Below are 21,961 nucleotides of genomic sequence, written 5' to 3' on the forward strand. Positions count from 1 at the left end.
GACAGTGCAGGGGACAATGCGGAAGGAAGAAGCTCGTTAAGACTTCGTATTGGGAAGGAGAGCCTCCTGCTGCGGGAGGCCAAGGGATCATCGGAGGAGACGGGAGGAGAAGAGTTAGAGAGCTGGTGGGGTAGCCAGGGAGGTGGGTTACTCTGGCGCGGGTGAAAGCAGTGGTGGTGACAATGTCACTTGTATAGCTGCTGTAACAAGCAAACCCCAACATTTTGGTAGCTACACAAAGTAGAAGTGTGCTTCTGGTTTATGTGCCAGTCCAATGTGATGTCCTGGTCTCACTGTCACAGTCAGCTCGGGTTGCTGTAACAAAACGCTATAGACAGGGTGGCTCCCACAACAGCCTTTCCCACAGCTCTGGGAAGTCTGGTGGATTTGGTGTCTGGCGAGGACCCGCTTGGCTGTACTCTCCCTGTGTGCGCACATGGCCTTTCCTTGGCGCATGGGGAGAAAGAGGGAAGGGGGAGAGGGGGAGAGGGGGAGAGGGGGAGAGGGGGAGAAGAAGGGGAGAAGGGGAGGGGGGAGAGGGAGAGGGGGCAGGGCTCTTGTTTTTCTTCATCTTCTGATGAGAACATTAATCCCATCACAGGAGCTCCGCCCTTATGACCTCATTTAAACCTGACTACTTCCCAAAGCCCCCACCTCCAAGTACCATCACATTGAGGTTTAGGGCTTCAATATACGAATTTTGGGGGAGACACAAGCATTCCATCCATGCTACCCACCTGGATGACTGGGCTCCTGGCACCCTGTGGCTCGGCACAGAGCTAGGAGAACAGAGTGCGGAGAGGAACTTCTTACAAGGCCCAGCCCTGCAGTCGCACTTGGATTCTACTCCCTTGAGCCTGTCACACGGTCACACCTGAATGCGAGGAGCTCTGGGGCACGTGGACCTGGTGGGAGAGTGACTTCACTCCTCATTGTGGAGGGAAATACAAATTTTACTGAACATTGAGCTGTGTCATCCCCAAGAGGAATTGCCGTCCTTGGGAGATACTGAGGTGGTAGGAACTACAGGCCTTGGTGATTGATTAAGGGTGACTGAGAGGCAGAGCGGGAGGGGAGTCATGCATATGAGAATGAAGTCACCCTATTTGCCAGGCTGCACAGTATATGGTAACCTCCCCCTTCTCTTATTTTTTCTAATTATCTTACACTCAGTTTTACAGATTTGCATTTTTTCTTTAAATGAAATAATTTAGGAGACTATCCAATCTTGCTAGACTGCCTTGTATAAACTGTTACATTAGTAATAACTAGGATTCAGGGCTTAATGCAGAAAAGCCTTGTGTGGATTATCCCAGTTTGAGCTCGGGAGGAGGGGGGCACCTGCATTGGCCCCACCTGGGGCTGTGAAGATGGGACTACGGACACGGGAAGTGAGCTGTCTGGGCCCAGGTGGGATGCGAGCCCAGGTGCTGTCCAGCTTCTACACTCTCCACCTGCACAGAACACTGTACGTGCGGGAAGTTCAGGCTACCTCGATGCTGACAACCGCGGAGAATGAAGCCTGGGAGAGAGCGAGCTGAGCATCCAGGGGCTCCTTCAACTAATGGTAGCTAGTTTTATATAATGAGCCCTTTCTTACTACCTTCTTAGAGCAGGCTGACGCCCCGACAAGTCAGAGAGAGCTGTGGGTGCCCTGTGTGAGCACCACTCTTCCCTGTCCACCACCCGAGGCCCAGTCTGAGGAAGGTCGCTGATGCATCACAGGTAGGAGCCCCTGGGGGCCATACTGCTCCTACCCCCCCCCCTTTTCTCTCTCCTCAGAGACCCAGAGAACGCTTGGAGGTGGGGAAAAGTCAACTGCACTGAGCTGGAACTTATTGGTGATCGTCTTTGTTCTAGGTATAACGCTTCCAGATCTAGCCACGTGGTAGTTGGGCTTAGAGGGAGAAAACAGCTCTTTCCCCAGACTGGTCACCTATATAAGTAGGAATTGTACTTGGCTGCAATCGACAGGCCCGCAAATATTGGTGACTTGATGTAAGGTTTTGCTTCTGTCTCCTGTAGGAGATGGGCTCAGGCACTCCAGGGTCTCCCTAGATGTCCCCAGTGTCGCAAGAGTTGTCTAACTCTCCGCTCTGCTTTCCTGAGCAACGGCGTCTATCCTCAAGATGACCTTGGATTGTTTAGATGGGCCCAATAGGACCACAAGGATCCTTGTAAGTGAAAGAGGGAAGCAGGCGAGTCAGAGAAGGAGATGTAGTGACAGGGGTAAAGGTCAGACTAATGCGATTGTTGGCTTTGAATATGGAGGAGGGGGCCACAAGCCAAGCAGCGTGGCAGCCTCTAGAAGCTGGAGAAGCGAGGGGCGGATTTTCCCCAAGGGCTCCCAGGGAGAGCACAGCCCCGCCTATGTCTCGATTTGAGTGAGTCCTGTGAGGTCCATTTCGGACTTCTGACTTCCAGAATGAGAAGATAATAAACTTGATTGTTTTAAAGTACTAAAACTTTTAAAACTTTTAAATTTATTTTAAAAATTAAACTATTATATTTATGATTTTTTTTTTTTTTTTTTTACACAGCAACAATAGTAAGCTGACATATTTTCTAATAGGCATTTAGACACATGAGGATGGATCTGGGGAGCGACCAGCATGCAGAGAGTAACTGAGGCCCCGGTCATGGAAGAGACCAATCCGAGAAGTATAGCAGTGAGGAGAGAGAGGTCTAGGGAAGGACCCGCAGGGAGGCATGTTCCAGGAAAGGACAGACCACACTGCTGTTTCCTGATGGCAGGGTCTTGGGACAGAAGTGTCCTCTGGTGGGGAAAGTAACCCCCTGAACATGCTCTTCAGAAGTGACACCTCTACACCACACATGGCCACAGTGGAAGGGTTGTGGAGGAAACAGTGAAAAGCAAGGCCCTGAAAAGAAAGTGGATATAATCCGAGGGCAGTCACTCCCATCCCTTCTCGTCCCGGCCCTCTGGACTCTCCCTCCCACCCCTGATGTGAAAACCTGGCCCAGGGCTATTCCAGAGGCTGGAAAGGTGGGTTGGAGCCCAACCTCTGTCCCCTGGGTGCCCATCCTCTCTCTTCCTGCCTCACCCCTGCTTCCCTCCATCCCTGTCGTACGGCATCCTAATTGATGCTTTCCCTGGCTCTCTCCTCTAGGGGCTGGCCTGCTTGCTTCCTGAGGTCAGAGCATGAGGAACACACGTCATAGTGATGACTATAGCCCAGTTCTCTGTGGCTGCGTGGTCAACGCTATGGGGGTTGAAATGCCAGGATAATGGCTACTCTGAGGGGTGGATCCAGAGATCGGTCTGAGAACGGGATCAGAGAAAGGGAGGGCCAGTGGGGGAGGGCCTCTGGGGTAGGGCCCTGCGAATGGGTTGGGTAAACTGCCACCTAATAGAGTCACGTTTCCCTCCTCTCTGGTCTCCTTCCTATGCAAGCCCACACGAAGATGACCATTATTTATGTCCACACTTCTTTACTGATCAGGGATGAGCCTAGATAGTTATCCAAGGGCCTATGGCAACTGCTCCTCCAAGTCTGTGCGGTCACTTAGGTGGTTCTGCAAGAGGGCCCTGCTGGGCAGTGGAAGATGGTCTTCATTCTGGGGTGACCCTTGCCAAGCCTTCTTTCTCTTTGGAGTAGGAGAGCTGGACTGGGAGATGGCCTGGGATCCCCCTTTCTGTACCTGCAGTCCACAGAAGTATGGTCCCTCTGGAACAGCGGACCCTCAAGGGAGACCTAAGGGGGCTGCTTTCACAGTGCCAGGGTCTGGTTGGGGTGGCTCCTGGAGTTGCATGCAGTCTGCACAGATGAAAACCTCAGACAGGAACTGGCCATGCCCTGTGGGAACTGAGAGCACTGGCTCAGGGTCCCAGTGGGGCAGCAGGTGGGACCTGGATGGTGTGATGACCTGGTTTAGCAGGGTCCAGGAGGGACCAGGTCCAAGGCTCATCAGTGACTCCTCTCTAGTTTTGAATGAGGCAGGGAGTGTCTTTTGAAACATGAGGAGCAGGACCCATAGCACCTCTCCCTGTGGGAAGACTTGGGGTTCAGCAGCTCCAAGCCCTTGAGATACGATACTGGATCTTGACTGCTGCTCTGGTTCTGAGTACTCCCTTGGGAGATGACCTTGAACTTCTGAGGGGGCTATGAACTTGGCCTACAGTGTGATGGGAAGTCACCATAGCCAGGAGTTCCACAGCCTCCTGCTGGTCAGTAGGAGAGTCTGGCCTGTGGGACAAAGGCTGGATGGACCAAGCCTACCTGCTCTGATAGTGTCCCCCGTGTGGGTGGCTGGAGACCCCCCTTTCCTGCTTCTGACCGTTCATGTGGCAGAAAACCAGGAATTCAGGGGATGGGAACACGGGGCTCTGGAGGCAGCTTTGGGCCTAAATCTCTGATCTGTGGCTATGACTGTGAGACTTGGGGCAAGCTATTTACTTTTCTGAGCCATGTTTGTTTCTCTGTCAAATGTGCTGAAAGGATAGGATGGGTATAGGAAGAAAAGCCTATGTGAGCACCCCAAGCTTGGCGCTGGCTCACAGGCGCGGCTCAGGTGTTGGGCTCTGTTCCAGCTGTCAGCTGCTTTCGCCCCTCTCCTGGCTCCTGGCCACTGTCCTGGGTGTGTTCTGGGCCCGATTGCCTCGTCCTCCCTGACTGTCCCCCAGCCCCAGCTCCACTCTTATTTGTCCCTCCCTGCAATGACCCTAGTGCCTTTGGGGAGCTGACTGGGTGGGGCAGTGGGTGTGGGCTTGTGGGGATGGAGAGTAGGGTCATCAGCTCCCATGAGGCCCCTGAGGAACCATGGATGGAGCCATACTGCCCCCTTTCTCCTGGACAGTTCCCCGGGGGGGGGGGGGGAACCTGTGGGATGAGGGCAGTTTAGAGAAATGGATTAATGGGTACGGTCCTGAACCTTCTGATGGAGCAGAATGAAAACACAGCAGACACTGTTAAGTAGAGGAAGCAGAATTCACTGTTAAGTAGAGTGTTGAAGGCAATTCAACATGACATCAATTCCTGTAGGCCTCAGATTCAATTGAACTCTCCAGACAGAACAGCTATGGGGGGATAACGCAATCCAGCCAGCGGAGCCCATGCGTGCTGGCCCTGTCCTCCGACCCCAGGGCACGAACGCAGTTGCGGGCTGACGCTTTTGTCAGAAATGTGACCTCTGACCTGGGCTGCGTTCACAGGCCAGGCACACCCGTACCTCAGGCTTCTGTGGGGTGATGCTTTGGCTAAAGCCCCTTAGTGTGAGGCTGACGAGCTCCCAGGCCCACATCCATGTGGGGGATCTCAGTGGGGTTGCTTGACGCTTGGGGATCTTTCCTCAGAGCCCTTTCTTAACTTTTCTTACTGGGAAACTAGCTTGAGGAGCAGGAATGTGGGCAAGTACCACTGTGGACTGCAAAGGGAGTCCAGAGCTTGGATACTTTCTAGGGTCCTGGCTATTCTCAAACTTCCTTCCACTAAGACATAGGTGGTAGTAACACGCACCGGGCCTCCTCCCACAGCTGTGCCCAGACTAGCAGCTTTGGGGCAGATGAATGGAGACACAGGGAGTATGGATTTCCAGCGAGCTGCCTGGGAGACCACCACACTTGCTTCCCTGCAAGAGAGCATCAAGGAATGTAGGAGTGACATCACAGGGCCAATACTGACCCCGCCTTCAGTCAGAGAACGGAAATGATCTGCAAGTCGGTCACTTGAGCCCTGGAACTACAGCTAGTGACATAGCACTTGCAACACCCCCAGTGCTGACCCTGATCACCTGTGTGCAGGGATAGGTGAGCCGAAGGACCCAGCCACACTGAATGGATGAGACATGGCCATTCTGGGTGAAGCTCAATGGCCACCAGCTCCCTGAACTCTGGTTGCTTAGGTAGGAAGGGTAGGTGGTGTCCCCTTGTCATAGGTACCTGCCTTTATGGAATTTCCCACGATGCAGAGGGAACAAGGTGAGGCTCTGACTCTGCATAAGGAACTACCATGAAGTATGGAGACGCCTGGAGGTGCGTTAGAGAGAGAGGTTGCTAAGGTGACCAGGAGGCCAGAAGACTGAGGAGTGGAGGGAGTCAGCTCAAGCCAAGGTGACTGCAGGGCAGGACACCTTTCTCTCAAAGTTCAGTATCAAATGCCCTCCACTGGGCCCAGGCCTGGCCTAGGGCAGTGTGCTGGCAAGCTGAGTCACAGGTCCCCCTCCTAGTCTGTCACCTGAGGAAAGTTTTGGGAGCGCCTACCATATGGGTGCTCTCTGTTTGGCGGCCCCTCTGGAAATCCTCTTCCAGTCTTTCCCTCACACCCGGGAGGCCTCACTGTGTCTGGGGAGAAGTTGCCCTGAGGCACTTGGGGGAAAAGCAGCCACAAGGAAGGTCCAAGAGCAACATCTGGGAGGTTAAGAGAGTGGCTATGCAGTTTCCTAAATTTTACCATGCTCCCCTCCCCCACCCACTTTTCATAGGCAGTTCCCACCACCCAAAATGCTTCTCCTTCCCTCTCTTTGCTAGCTCTCATTTTTCCTTTCATTCTCAGGTTGAATGACAGGCCTCCGGGACACCCCCCCCCCCCCCCCCCCGTCCTCTCTGAAGCCTGGTTTAGATGCCCTCTTCGCGCTTCCATGCCCACCCACATTTCCCCACCAAGTATGCAGCCCGGACACTCAGGGTGTTCGTGTTGTATCTCGCACTTGGGAAAGGAGATGAGAGCAGAGAATGGATCTGTCTTGCTCCCAGCCCAGGGCCTGGCCCAGAGTAGGGCACTTAATATATGTTTGCTTGTTTGGTGGGCGGGGGCAGGGAGACGGACTTTGGAGGCTGAATTCCATCTCTGGAAACCTACAGCCCTTTCAAATGTGAAATTCTATCTTGGTTTTGATTCTCCATGGAGGCGAAGGAGAGAGCAGGCTTACAGAGCCGTCTGCAGCGCTCCATTGTCGCTGCTCTAGAAGCAAGGGCAAAGAGGACAGGAGGGCAACATGCACTTGTCCTTGGCTAGTTGGCAAGTTCAGAGTAGTCAAGGCGAAGGAGTCAGAAGGTCAAGGAGAAACTGTGACACCCCCTCACATACACACTGCCTCTGTAAATACTATGTAACTGGGAATTGAACTTCCTCAGCTGGCTGACTCCCAGAGCCTTGTCCAGAGGGAATGTGGCTTCCCCAGCCCTCCCTTGTTCACTCTTTGGAATGTCTGATACTTGTGACTTGTAGGGTCTTCTCTTGAAATGCAAGTCAGTATCTCACTTTCGAAGGGAGCTGGGCTGGCAAACCCAGGGGGTCAGAAGTGAGCCCTCCCTCCCCTCTGTGAAGCGCCTCTGTTGGTCAGTTTGGTTCTAGAAGGATGCAAACGTGGGATCCAGCCCAGGTACTCAGATATGTAAACATGAGGTTCTCCTCGTGGCATAGCCCAACCCAAGGAATTTCCCAACATGCATAGCACTTGGCAGAGAGAGTTAGCTGAGCGATCCCTGAATGCATGACAGGGAATGAGAGCCATGAAAGGGGATGGCCGAGGGCAGGAACTAGGGAAGCATCAGTGATAACAGACACTAAATGAGATACATCCAGCAATGAGCCCCAGCTACGAGGAGGGTGGAGTCCTGAGCGCTCTCTTTCCTACAGATCCTGGAAGAGGGTTTCTGGATCATTTTTATGGCAAACTCCACCACCAGGGAGAGGGGATGCTGGATGTTGGTCATCAGATCTGCTCCTGGGTGAGGTGGCAGGCTGATGGGAAAGAGAGAAGGGGAGGCCAACATCAGCGATTTAAGAAGAAGGACTTGAGGGTCTGAAAGAACATTGACTTCTGCCTCTGCTTCTGCTTCTTTTTGATGATGGGCACCCACACCAGCCCGCACACCAGCATCATGAGTCCCAGGGACAGGAAGGCAGGCCCTGTCATCCGAAGGACCTTAAGGCTCTTCTCACCCAGACTCAGGGTATAGGCCAAGCAGGTGATGGCCACACCGAAGAGAAGGATGGCGCCGCCCACAGACATGATGACGATGGGCTTGCGGTAGATCTCCCAGTTACTCCTGGGGGCAGTGGTCCAGACAGACTCACTTCTGGAGCTGATGCACAGGGAGCTGGCGGTTTGGCTGGGCAGCAGGTCCTTGGATTCTGGAGACTTCTCATCGACCTCCAGGGCTTTGGGGAGATCCTCCATCATCACAGCTGCACAGGACCCAGCACCTGGGACCCCCAGGAGTTAAAAGAAGGGTGAAGCCAAAGGATTCCTCACACGTTCTTCCTGCTCTCAGCATCCGTCTCCAGCCTGGTGCTCAGTGCAGGGTCAGACAGGGCTTTTGTGCTGAAGCCAAAAGGAAAATCAGATGAGATCCACATAGAAAAGAAACCACTCAAGCTGGTATGTTTTTTTCTTGTAGGAGATAAATATTATATCATTCTAATCAACTGCTTTTAGTATTGAAAACAGGGAACAGTGGTGCTGATTAAACAAAATCAAGTTTACTGACTGGCATCTTATTTTCGACTCATTCACTTTCTAGCTCCATGATCTTGAGTGGGTTAAGGCATATAATGCATTGGAACGATAGCTAGCATATTTTGAGGGCTCCATAAATGGTATCTTTTGTCTATTAGAGTAGTGATGCCTAATACATAGCCGTGTGTGCATGTGCGCGCACCCATGTGTAGTGCCTGCTGTGTGCCAGGCACTGCACTGAACACTCATCAAACTGGAACCTCATGTTACCCCTGTGAGTTAAGCATCCTGTTTTACGGATGAGAGAGCTAAGGCTCAGAGAGGTGAAGAATTTACCACAAAGTTGGATTGAACCCATTCTGCTCTTCTCTTAGAACACCAGGCTACATAAGGGCTGGAGACCATCTTTTAGGGCAGCCTGGGATTTCATGTGCTTTGTCAGCACAGGACAGTGATGCCCCAGGTTCAGAGTGTGACCTTTAATATCTAATGACCCCTTTCCCCACCACCCATGAGAATACATCAGATTCCCATTTTTAGGCCTGTAAAGGTATGGACTCGAGCCCAGCTGTCTATTCCAATTTCTCACCTATGCTCATCTGTGTGCCTCTCAGTCACAGAGATCTCTTGTCCCACAGCCCCATGGGGGGGCAAATGGTCACCTGTGTGGAACAATTTCAGAGCTGCTGAGAGGCACCACTCACCTACCAAGTACTCCACCAGAGTTATGCTGGCTCAATCACCTTGAAGGTGGGATTAACACCTTCCATTCCATGATCAGAAATTAAGTGCAAATGCCTATATATTTGCAGTAAGTCAGTAAGAGATGAATGATTTTAGATAGTCTCTGGATATTAGATACTTTTTGTTTCGGGGAGGAGTGCAGGCTGGGGGAGTCCAGGCACCCTTCCTGGAGGTTCGTCACCAAGTCATCACCCTGACTCATCTTTGCGTTGTCTCCAAAGGGTCTAGGGCAGTGCTGTGCCCTAGAGATTGCATACAGCTTTAATTGAACGAGTGAATAAGTTCTTTTCTGTCCCCTCCCTCTCCCACTGCACCCTCCCTCTCTTCTCTCACTTCCTCCCTCCTTCCCTTCCACTGGTCATCAACAATGAATCCAGCTTTCCTTAGGACACAGCTTATACAAACTCAGATCTTCCTGAAGGGAGCCTGGTTCCTTCCCTGTGTACACTCAGGTGCCCTGCACTTAGGAAACATGCTGGCCCCTGTCTCCTCCGGTGTCCTGAATCTACAGACTCTCTGTTTTCTTCAGGGCCCCTCCCTCCCAGGGAGGACGTTCCCACGCAGCGGTCTCCCAGGCCTCTGCTCTTCTCCCCCCTCCTATGAATTTTGGCCCTTGGCTTCTTCTCCCCACTTCCTCCAGGTTTCCCAGGTTCCTCTGGTCCCATCAGGCCCCACTCATACCAACATTTCCTAATATACCTCTTGTGAGTGGGATGGGAGCGATTCTTGCCACAACAAAAAGTTTATTGGGGAAGAAAGTGGGTTATTTTTCCTAGTCACAATGGATCCCCTGACACCCCCCTGCCAAAGAGTGAGAGCCAGACCCAAATATGAAAACCGTGGTGCCAGCCCTGGATGAAAGACAGCTTGGGATAAAGGAGATGGTGCGCAGCTGGTGGCTCCCAGGCCCCAGCCCTCTGGACCTGCAGTTTCTTCTTCACCAAGGCACTTCCACACATAGAGGCTCCCTCAGTGAACGTGTTCTCCTTCCACGCTTCCTACAAAGTTAATTTCAGTCTAATCCCCTCAACGCCCACCCCTTCCACCCTTCCAGGAGCTCAGGCCTGAACCACCCCATGACAGTGTTCCCACCCTTCCTACTGCATAGTGCTCCCACTCTCTAGAGCAGCATTGTGGGTGCCTCCCCTGAGACAGGGAGGAAAGTAGGAATTATAAAACCACCATGCCTTCAGAACGCAGATGTTCACAATCACATACACTCATCTGGAGAGAGGGCATTTGGATTTCTGCTCCAAAGACAGAAAAATATGACTGTGCTTTGTAATTTGTAAGTATGGACACCAGGTGTTTGCTTCCTTTTGACTCTCATTTGCATAAGCTAAGCAGTCATTTTAAAGGACATTTCCCCTGTGGGCTGTGGGGAGAAAAGGGTCATAAAGTGTTGTGAAATCCTAGCTGGAACCTTGTGTTTGTTATTGCCACCTGGTTCCTTAGGTGGAGACGTCCTGACATCTTCAGTAGGGTGTCCTCTGGGTCACCATTTCCACCACTCTGCAGGGAGACCCAGGGCATAAGTGCTCGCCGCTCAGATGCTGCAGAGGTTGGAGTGGAGAATCTGGGGGCTCTCCACTGTGCCGGACAGAGCTGGGCTGGGTGAGGAAGGACTGCTCCCCTGAGCCACCCTCTGGTGGGAGATGGCCACCTTGTCAGGGACAGGAAGTACGCAACTGGAGGTGGTACCCCTGCCATGGACAATGGGCTCCTGGACTCTGAGGGAAGCAAGGGGACTGACTGGGCCTCGCTGGAAGCACCTCACACATGCTCTTTGGCCCTGAGAGAAGGTCGTTCATTGATTCCCAGTTTATTCAGGAGTGTGGCTAAGCACCCCACTTCCCATGTGGCTGTGCAGCAACTCAGGCCAAGGTCTCTGAACTTAACATTCCTTGCACAGAGCACACTGGTCTGGATGAGTCTGGAGGGTCCTTCACCTAGAAGGATGTCTGGATTTTTCACTTTGGGGCTTCTTTCTGCAGTAAACTAGCCTCTTGCTGAATATGAATGACACATAAATAATTGTGTAGTGACTCGCCATACAATAGGGAAACAAAGTCACTGTTGTAAGTTTTTCATAGCTTTACATTTATTTAATTTAAGGGACTATTTTTACTCTGAGATTATGTCCTTCTGTGTTTGGCATTGCTTCATTTTATGCAATGGCCATGATGGAAGATGATCATTGGCTTTGTTAGTATCTGTATTTGCCAAGATAAAGGGTTGGCCAACCTGTGTAGATGTCTGTCTACCTACCTACTATCTATCATCTATCTATCTATCTATCTATCTATCTATCTATCTATCTATCTATCTATCTATCTCTATCATCTATCTATCATCTATCTATCATCTATCTATCTACCTATCATCTATCAATCATCTATCTACTTATCTATCTATCATCTATCTATCTATCTATCTATCTATCTATCTATCTATCTATCTATCTATCATCTATCTATCATCTATCTATCTATCATCTATCTATCTATCTATCATCTATCATCATCTGTTTATCTATATCTATCTATCTATCAATCATCTATCTACTTATCTATCTATCATCTATCTATCATATATCTATCTATCTATCATCTATCTATCTATCATCATCTATCTATCTATCTATCTATCTATCTATCTATCTATCTATCTATCTATCTATCTATCATCATCTATCTATCTATCATCTATCTATCTATCTATCTATCTATCTATCTATCTATCTATCTATCATCTATCTATCATCTATCTATCTATCTATCTATCTATCTATCTATCTATCTATCATCTATCTATCTATCTATCTATCTATCTATCTATCTATCTATCATCTATCTATCTATCATCTATCTATCATCTATCTATCTATCTATCTATCTATCTATCTATCTATCTATCTCTATCATCTATCATCTATCTATCATCTATCTATCTATCTATCTATCTATCTATCTATCTATCATCTATCTATCTATCTATCATCTATCTATCTATCTATCTATCTATCTATCTATCTATCATCTATCTATCATCTATCTATCTACCTATCATCTATCAATCATCTATCTACTTATCTATCTATCATCTATCTATCTATCTATCTATCTATCTATCTATCATCTATCTATCTATCTATCTATCTATCATCTATCATCATCTGTTTATCTATATCTATCTATCTATCATCTATCTATCAATCATCTATCTACTTATCTATCTATCATCTATCATATATCTATCTATCTATCTATCTATCTATCTATCTATCATCTATCTATCTATCATCTATCTATCTATCTATCTATCTATCATCATCTATCTATCTATCTATCATCTATCTATCTATCTATCATCTATCTATCATCTATCTATCTATCTATCTATCTATCTATCTATCTATCTATCTATCTATCTATCTATCTATCTATCATCTATCTATCTATCTATCTATCATCTATCTATCATCTATCTATCTATCTATCATCTATCTATCTATCTATCATCTATCTATCTATCTATCATCTATCATCATCATCATCATCATCATCATCATCATCATCATCTATCTATCTACATTTATTTAGCTTTTATCTAAATTGTAACAGCCCGTGAAGTCCCAAAGAATGGGAACCTTTCCTTTAGTTGACTTATTGCCTTGGCAGGGTGGTGCAGTTGGTTGGATTGTCGTTCTGTACACCAAAAGGTTGTGGGTTCAGTTCCCAGTTAGGGTACATACCTAGGTGATGGGTTCAATCCTAGATTGGGGCATGTATGGGAGGCAGCTGATTGATGTTTCTCTCTCTACCCCTTTCCTCTCTCTCTCTAAAAAAAAAAATAAATCAATGAAAAACATGTCCTCGGGTGTCAGGTGAGGATTAAAAAAATTAGGTGACTTACTTAGGAAGAGGTGTGTCCTTGGTTAGCGGATAGACAGGAAGGGTTGGGCCATAGAATGAACGCTGCATTGATCCAGCAAGTCACGTGACAGAAAGATCCGAAGAGGCTGCCATTTGGCCCCAGTTGGCCTCCTTTGAGATCTGGGACTTTGGGCAAGTTACTTCCTTCTCTGAAGTTTCCTAGCACCATGGGTAAGGTATGGATAATAGTCTTATAGGGTTGGAGTGACTATCAACTTTCACAAAACACGACTGCACTGTGTGACACTTTATAGGTGTTCAGGAATGGCCCCGGTTACTTTAAAATTATTTTCTTTCTTGGTTCCTATTTCCACATCAGTAGAATGAAGAGGTTAGGCTGAGGGACTTCTAAAGCTGTTTTAGTCTGGTCCACAAGTGCTGACTCAAACTCAAATTCTTAAGAGTCCAGGCTTCCTGAAAATCACTCACTAGGGGGCAGTATGAGTTTTGTAACTTTTTATTCTAACACCAGGGATTCTTAACAGTGGCACTAGTGACCATATGGGCCCAATAACTCTTTGTTATGGGGGCTGTCCTGTGCATCGTAGGATATTTAGTAACATTTCTGGCCTCTACTCACCAGATACCAGTAGCACTTCTCCCTTCTCAGCTGTAACAATCAAAAACATCTTCAGACATTGCCTAATGTCCCCTGGGGGCAAAGCCAAGCTGGTGAAGAGCCAATGCCACATGCCGGTCTTTCCCTCCCTCCTGCTTGCAAGCTGCCTCAAGGCCAGGGCTGAGTTTACTCACCCTCCAACCAACAGTATCCCCTGGTGCCCAGCCTGGCACCAGCAGGTGCTCAGAGGATTTGGCCTTGAAGCTGCGGCTCTGTGAGGGTCCTGGTAACACCTGTGAGCTGGTCCCATGAGAAGAACCATGCTTTTGGGTTTGGATTAAGTTTCTGGGAGTTTGGGTTGAATGTGTCAGAATTCCTAACCCGTGAAGTGGGTGGAATTGTCCACCCAGAACCTCAGCGTGTGACTTTCTTTTGGAATCCGGGTCTTTGCAGGTGTAATTAAGGTAAGGATCTCCAGGTGAGATGCAGGGGAAGGCCAGGCGCACGGGGCCGCCTGGACTAACCACACATTTGAATGTTGGCTCTGCCCTTTGGGCAGCAATTTCCAAAGAGAGAATAGGTGCTTCTCCCATGGAGGGTCAGGAGGCTGATCTAGTGGGTGGAACTTATCTGTAGCACACAACTAGGAATGGGCGCCTGCAGCTGGTGGCCTGGCCTGGATCTATGCAGGTGAGAAGAAAAGAATGACGACCCCCACCCAGAAAACCATGCATGAATCTCCAAACAGGAGGCTGGCCGAGGGCGAGACAAGCCAGACACGCTTCATTTAAATAAAACTCAAAAACCCGTAAGACGATTGATGCTATTGGAGGTTAGGATCCCCTTGGTGGGCGGGGTAGTGTCTGAAAGCAGGGACTTTCGGGTCCAGGTTCTGACTCTTGATCTGACTATAGCTGGTGACATGGGTGTGTCCTATTTGAGCTGTATACTTTTCATATGACTACTTTCCTGTGTGTATGTTAAATACCAATAAAATGTTTAAACAAAGGTAATGAAAAGATATAACTAAACGCAATATGTTCCTTTCTTTAGATTCTGACTAGAACAAACCACTTGTACAAAGACATGGTGGGATATTTTTAGGGAAGTTTGAATGTGGCCCGGGTATCAGATGACATGAAGGATTTAAAGTTTGTGTTCAGTATGATAATGGTATTGTGGACACATCAGAAAACATCTTTATAGATATTGAGCTGCACCTTGAAACCACATACAGGGATGAAATGTTGTGATGCCATGATCCACGGGAAAATATTAAACTTTAAATCAAATACGACAAAATGAAAACATTATTCAATCTAGATGATGGATGTATGAAAGTTCATTACATCACTATCTCTACTTTTATGTATGTTTGCAAATCTTTATAATAAATGAGAGACTGAATATGCAGATAGACCATGGTCAGACTGTATATAAAAATAGAACTCTTACCCACAATCTGCAGCGACCAGCCCAGGACACCACCTCTTGCTCTACAGGTACCAGAGCAGGAGGCCAGCCTGCCGTGTGTCAGTCAGACCTGTGGGAAGTCAGACTTCTGTCTGTACGTCAGACTCGTAGGAAGCCAGACTGCTCTCTCTAGTAACCAGCCCAGCAAGCCAAACAATAACCAAGGACAACTGACTTTTGACAAATGCACCAAAGCAATTCAACAGGGAAAGGAAAGTCATTTCAACAAATGGTGCTAGAACAATTGGATATTCACGTGGGAAAAATGAGACTTGACTCCACCTCCCACCACCAGTAAATATTAATCCCAGATGAATCATTGACATGACTCAAACATAAATGTAAAACTATGAAGCTTTTAGGAGAAAATATAAGAGAATATCTTTGTGACCTAGAGGCAGGAAAAATTTCTTAGGCAAGCAGAGAAGGCAATAATTGAGAAAGAAAAAATAAACCAATAGATTAGATTTCATCACACTTGAAAACTGCTCATTAAAAGCTACTAAGAAGAAAATGAACAGGCAAACTATAGACTGGGAGGAAAATTTTGCAAAATATGTATTTGTTAAAGGATTTGTATCTGGATATATAAGAACTACTACATTTGATTAATAAAGGCACAAACAGCCCAGTTTTAAAAATGGGCAAAAGATCTGGACAGACTCATTTCAAAGAAGACAAATAAATGAACAAGAAACTCATGAAAAGGTGCCTGAAGTTCATACTCAACAGAAAACATGCAAATTAAAACTGCAATAGATACCGGCACATATTCACCGGAATAATTAAAATTTTAAAATCTCATCATACCAAGCAGCGAGATGCGGCCCAAGAGCTCTCATACCCTGTTGGTAGGAATGTAAAAGGGCACAGCCACTTTGGAAAAGGCGGGGAGTTTCTTGCGAAGTCAAGCATCCACCTGACCTTTAATCCAGCAATTCCACCCCCCATAGATTTTCTTATCCAAGAGAAATAAAAGCCCACGTCGATAAGAGACTTGCTTAAGAATATTCATAGCAGCTTTACCTCTAATAGCCCAAACTGGAAAACAACCCAAATGCCCATGAGCCAAAGAAAAGATAAACAACACAGTAGAATGCTGCTAAGCAACAAAAAAGAGCTAATTTCCGACACACGTGACTTGATGAGGCACGCAGATGTGCTGGGTGAAAAGGTCAGACATAAAGGAGTACGTTCATGGATGCTTCCCTTTTTATGACATTCTAGAACCTTCTAAGAGCTAATCTAAGATGACAGAACTCAAAGTGGTGGTTGTAAGTGTAGGAAGGAACCCGCTGGGATTTCCTGAGGTGGCTGAAATGTTCTTTCTCCTGGTGTTGATGTGGGATCCATGGGGATCCATTCGTCAGTATGACACGCTAAAATTCTATGGATGCAAATTACACCGCAGGATAAAAAAATGTAAAAGTCTTAATAATAGTTGAGGGGGTCAGGGCGGGGAGCAGGTGGAAGTATAGCTAAACTAAGGGTAGCAGAATATTGATAACAGTTGAAACCACATGATGAAACATGGGGATCCAGGGTAGGGGTGCAGGCAAGAAACATTCCTCAGTAAAGGAAAATAGGGGTGTGGGTAAGGGGGAAGTCACCCCAGAATAGGGTAGAGACTTTAAAGGGAAATCTGTAGGGTGAGGAGTCACCTGGCTCTTATGGGAAAGACCCTGTAACTGATCATGAGGAAGAGGAGATCCTGAAAGAAAGAGAAGGTGCTTCTTGGAGAAACTAAGCACCTCTTGGGACAGAGGAAAAAGATGGAGCTGGAGATAGATGAAGATGGAGATGGGGATGGAGATGGGATGGAGGTGGGGATGGAGATGGAGATGGGGATGGGGATGGAGATGGAGATGGAGGTGGGGATGGGGATGGAGATGGGGATGGAGATGGAGATGGGGATGAAGATGGAGGTGGGGATGGGGATGGGGATGGAGATGGGATGGAGATGGGGATGGGGATGAAGATGGAGATGGAGATGGAGGTGGGATGGAGATGGAGATGGGGATGGGGATGGGGATGGAGATGGATGTGGGGATGGGGATGGGGATGAAGATGGAGATGGAGATGGGGATGGGGATGGAGATGGGATGGAGATGGGGATGGGGATGGGGATGGGGATGGGGATGGGGATGGGGATGGGGATGGAGATGGAAATGGAGGTGGGCATGGAGATGGGATGGAGATGGGGATGGAGATGGAGATGAAGGTGGGGATGGGGATGGGGATGAAGATGGAGATGGAGATGGGGATGGGGATGGAGATGGGATGGAGATGGGGATGGGGATGGGGATGGGGATGGGGATGGGGATGGGGATGGAGATGGGGATGGGGATGGGGATGGGGATGGAGATGGAGATGGAGATGGAGGTGGGCATGGAGATGGGATGGAGATGGGGATGGAGATGGAGATGGGGATGGAGATGGAGATGGAGATGGAGATGGAGATGGAGGTGGGATGGAGATGGGGATGGAGATGGAGGTGGGGATGGGGATGGGGATGAAGATGGAGATGGAGATGGAGGTGGGGATGGAGATGGGATGGAGATGGGGATGGGGATGGAGATGGGGATGGAGATGGAGATGGAGATGGGGATGGGGATGGGGATGGGGATGGGGGTGGGGATGGGGGTGGGGATGGAGATGGAGATGGAGATGGAGATGGGGATGGGGATGGAGATGGAGATGGAGATGGAGATGGAGGTGGGGATGGGGATGGAGATGGAGATGGGGATGGAGATGGGGATGGGGATGGAGATGGGGATGGGGATGGAGATGGTGATGGAGGTGGGGATGGGGATGGAGATGGAGATGGAGATGGGGGTGGAGATGGAGATGGAGATGGGGATGGGGATGGAGATGGGGCTGGGGCTGGGGATGGAAGTGGGGATGGAGATAGGGATGGGGATGGATATGAAATGGAGATGAAAATGGAGAGAGGGAGGGAAGAAGGTGGGAAGGGAGAGAGGAGGGAGGAGCAACAAGAATTTTACCTTTTCTATCTTGTCTCTGGACAAATACTATCCCTTCAAGGAACACACAGACTTTCAGGGAGCCAGAGGGCCCCTGGACAGCAAATACTGGGTTTTATAGGCAAAGAAACATATCCAAAGGGAGGAACGCTCGGGACTGTCTCCTAATCTTGTTAGCACGGGTTTGCTTATCTACCACATATTTGTAATGGCCCCTGACTTGGAGAGCCCGCTTACTTATATTGGTTATTGCTGACCTTGTGTCCCCAGGCTGCTAATCAGCTCTCAGCTAACAGCACCGGCCAACAGTGCAACGGATACTTGTCAAGTGAAGCCTTTGCGCCATCCTCTGCTAGACATGGAGTCACAGATAAGACAATGTCCTTCTCCACAGAGGACCTTGGGGCGAGCACGCGTCCTCACTCGCTCACTCACTCACTCACTCACTCACTCACTCGCTCACTCACTCACCAGTGCCTCTGAGAAGCGAGGTGAGGAGATGTCTGGAGAAGGGAGAGAACTGCAGGCCACTTTGGCTTTCTCTCACGCCCTCAAACATCCATCGCCCAATGCAGGGTTTGGTGGTGGGTGGAATACGCAAGCCGGTGAGCAACAGCGAGTGTCCCAGATAATAAGGACCGAGTACCTCTCCCTCTGGTAGAGTCTTGAGTGTCTGAAATGCGCCACTTAATGAGAAAGGCAGTTGACAGTGAGGTAAGTGAACTACTGCCCTGGAGGTGACCATATATGCCTGTACTTAGAGGACCAGAGCTCTTCATTCCTCCCGGATTCCTCGAGGGCTGGGCTGGGGCCTCCTCAACTTGCTATGCTCTCAGCAGATAGCTCAGTGCTTTTCTGAGGCTAGGATGCAGCAAACACTTGTTAAATGTTCAATAAATAGGGGAGCTGTGGCAGGAGGGTTCATCACTGCAGCCGTCAAAGTCACCATTCCTGTTTCTTCTCACCCAATTGCCAACAATGCCCTTTGTTCTCAGACTGAGGGTGGCAGGATGGGACTCACCAACAAGGGGGTGCGAGAGGCAGCTGTAAGGAGCCAGGAGGGACCCGCTGACCAGCCCCCTCACCTTCCCCTCCTTGGCTTCTAATGGGCGGACACCTGCCAAGAATGGCTGCCTTTGGCTGACCTTCTTGAAGTATCTAAGGCACTCGAGCAGCTTCTCCAGAGCCGAAGAAACGGTGTGCTGGGGAGGGCTGACACTTCACACAGTGACAGTAACTGCCACTATCAGACTCTTATTATGGGCTGGGAACCGTGCTGCCTGCTTTCTCCGCATGGCCTCCTCTAGTCTCCGGGCACTGGGGAAAGGAGGGTTAGGACCCCATTTTGCAGGCTTGGAAACTGAAGATCAGAGAGGTTAAGTGACTTTCCCAAAGTTACTCAGCAGGTGAGTAGCAAGCCAGGATCTGAAGGGCAGTTTTGGAGCCTGTCTGTTCCAGTGCATCCTGCTCCCCTTTGGAGCAGTTCTGATTTTCTTTGCAAGCTGGGGGGACAGTGAGTGGAGAGAACACTGAAATGTGGCACTGGCCGTGGACAGAACTGCAGTGGTGGCTGCCTGGGGCGAGGAGTCAGGCCTAGAGCTGCTGGGTGGAGCTGCTGAGGACACGAGGCCTGAAGCCGGGCATCCCGAAGTTGATGCCAGCGGAACAGCAAAGGCCTGTGACAGAGCAGCCTCAAAGTGACCACTGTCATCATCCAACAGAGCACAAATGCCTGACCCATGCAGCCTTCCTCACATGGAGCGTCCCTTAATCGTCATAGCTCTAAGAGGGAGGTCTTCTTCATTCCTGTTTCACAGATAAGGAAACTGAGGCTCAGAGCTGGGCTTCTACATACTGATCTCCCATGCCTTCTCAAGGATGGAGCTCGGCCTTTCCTCTCTCTTTTTCCTCCCTGCCCTCCTTCCCAGCACCCGCCACCCTGGTGTCTGCATAGGTTTAGCTCAGCACTCATTCCCAGCCCCCCCCAGCCCCACCCTCCCTTGCATCTGATGAAACACCATCAATATTAATAGGTTTCCAGATTTAGCCGATAGAATGACCAGATGCCCAGTTAAATTTGCATTTCAGATAAACAACGGATGCTTTTTTCATATGAGAATGTTCCAAACAATGCATGGGACATTTTATATTAAAATTTATTTGTTGTTTATGAGGAATTCAAATTCGACTGGCATCCTTGTACTATGTCTGGCAGCCCTGATATTACGAGAGTTCTTGCTGTGCTCGGGCCTGGCGTTATCTGTCTCTTCCCAAGCTTCTCCTCCCTGATAGGAGCTGGACTATTCTGGGAATTGCAAGGACCAGAGCGGGGGGGGGGGGGGGGTACCCTGCTTCACAGCCGGAGGCTGGGCCTCAGGGAGCAGGGTCAGCTCTGGGAGAAGGGCAGGGTGCCCACAAATGCAAGTGGGGGAAGTCACTGATTTATTATTCCTCAGGAAGACACAAGGTAGGTTTTTGTTTTGTTTTTTTTAAATTCCTGAGACCTGGAGTCTTGCTCTTGCCCCAGTGGAGTCCCCACAGTGCCCACCAAGCTGTCAGTACTAGTATCTCCCTCCCCTCAACAGGACATTCAGTTGGTGACCGCCGCTCTCTGATAAAGGTGAGTGGGGCCGAGGGCCTGAGCTGATAAAGCAGAGGCCAGAGCATTTCTGAGTATGCTGCCTCTGTCCCCGGGGCACAGCCACCATCTGTCACCTGCTCACAGACCTTCTTGGAAGGGAAGTTCTCCAAAGGTCATGCTCAGCCTAGACAGTGCCACTCACCTCCGTCTCCATGCAGCTGGCACCCAGGCCCTGCTTAGCAACAAGGTGGGAGATAGTCCAGGTGATAACGTCTACTCTTACCCGGTTATGGGGTCCCCGAGGCACGTTCGCCCTACACGTTTGTGTGTCTATCTGTCCCCCTTTCTGCGATGGCGAAGGCCCCAGCCAGCAAGCTGCAGTTTGTTTTCCTGGTGCCGCCCTGGGCGCCCAGCACACCTGTGGCAGGGAGGGCTGGGCAGATGCTGAGGTCGGGTATGGGATGCCCAGGAGGATGGCCTGGGCCTGAGTCCCGCCCATGCGCTCCAGGACCTGAGGGTGGTCTTGCGCTTCAGTGTCTGCCTTCTTGGCTCCTGCCTCTGACCAGGTTTGGAAATGTGTTCCCTGCCTGGCTCCGCCCCAGTGACTGCCAAGGGTGGAGGCTGGATGCTGCACACCACACACCACACACCACACAGCGTCCCCGCTTCCAGGTGCACAGCAGGGGCAGCCCCTCCTCCCTGCCACCACTCTGCCAGGGTTCCCACTGGGCAGTCCTCTCCTGCCTGCTGGCAGCTGGTTCACCCCTCCCAAGGCACAGCCCCCTCTCCCTCTCCTGTCATTCACTTTCCTTCCAACTCCAGTTCAAAGACTCAACACATTCTAAAGCAAAGTGAGAACCAGCTTGTTCCCGCAGGGAAGTGGAAGGAAGGGCAGAGGGGATGAGTCCCCTCCTTACTTACTGTCCTGCTGTCCCGGGGGAAGGTGGGGACCTGGGAGCCACACACAGCTTGCACAGGGAGGAAGCCGGCCATGAGTTTCTGTTCAAGTTCTTCATCCCAGCCAGAGCAAGCCTCCCAGGCCCCTCCAGGAGCCAGCGTGCAGCAAAGCCCAGCCACTGAGCAGGCTCCAGCCTGGATGAGCTCACCAGGATATGGGCTAATGGGTTAACCCTTCGCAGGCTGCTGGCACAGGCACTGGCAATGTGGCTTTTCTCAGCTCTGCTCAGCCACTATTAGATGAATCTTGTGAAAGATTAATGAAGCGTCTCTGCAGTGTGTCTTCAAGTTTTGGGGCGTGTGCATT

The 21,961-nt window shown here is 49.6% G+C and overlaps 1 protein-coding gene across 1 annotated transcript; it reads right to left on the reverse strand.

Moving 5' to 3' along the window:
* Positions 1–5,128: 5,128 nt before the first annotated feature.
* Positions 5,129–21,743, reverse strand: PIRT (phosphoinositide interacting regulator of transient receptor potential channels). The gene is made up of 2 exons (XM_081162537.1): positions 21,619–21,743; positions 5,129–8,286 (listed from the first exon to the last, which is right to left on the reverse strand). Exon 2 carries the CDS (start codon positions 8,143–8,145, stop codon positions 7,735–7,737), a length of 411 nt encoding a protein of 136 aa, XP_081018663.1. The 5' UTR covers positions 8,146–8,286; positions 21,619–21,743; the 3' UTR covers positions 5,129–7,734.
* Between the last annotated feature and the right edge of the window lie 218 nt (positions 21,744–21,961).

Source organism: Miniopterus schreibersii (assembly GCF_964146895.1).
Source record: "Miniopterus schreibersii genome assembly, chromosome: 16".
In the NCBI taxonomy this organism is placed as follows: Eukaryota; Metazoa; Chordata; class Mammalia; order Chiroptera; family Miniopteridae; genus Miniopterus; species Miniopterus schreibersii.

Coding starts and splice junctions, on each gene's coding strand:
- PIRT (XM_081162537.1), bottom strand. CDS start 8,145: ATGATGGAGGATCTCCCCAAAGCCCTGGAGGTCGATGAGAAGTCTCCA.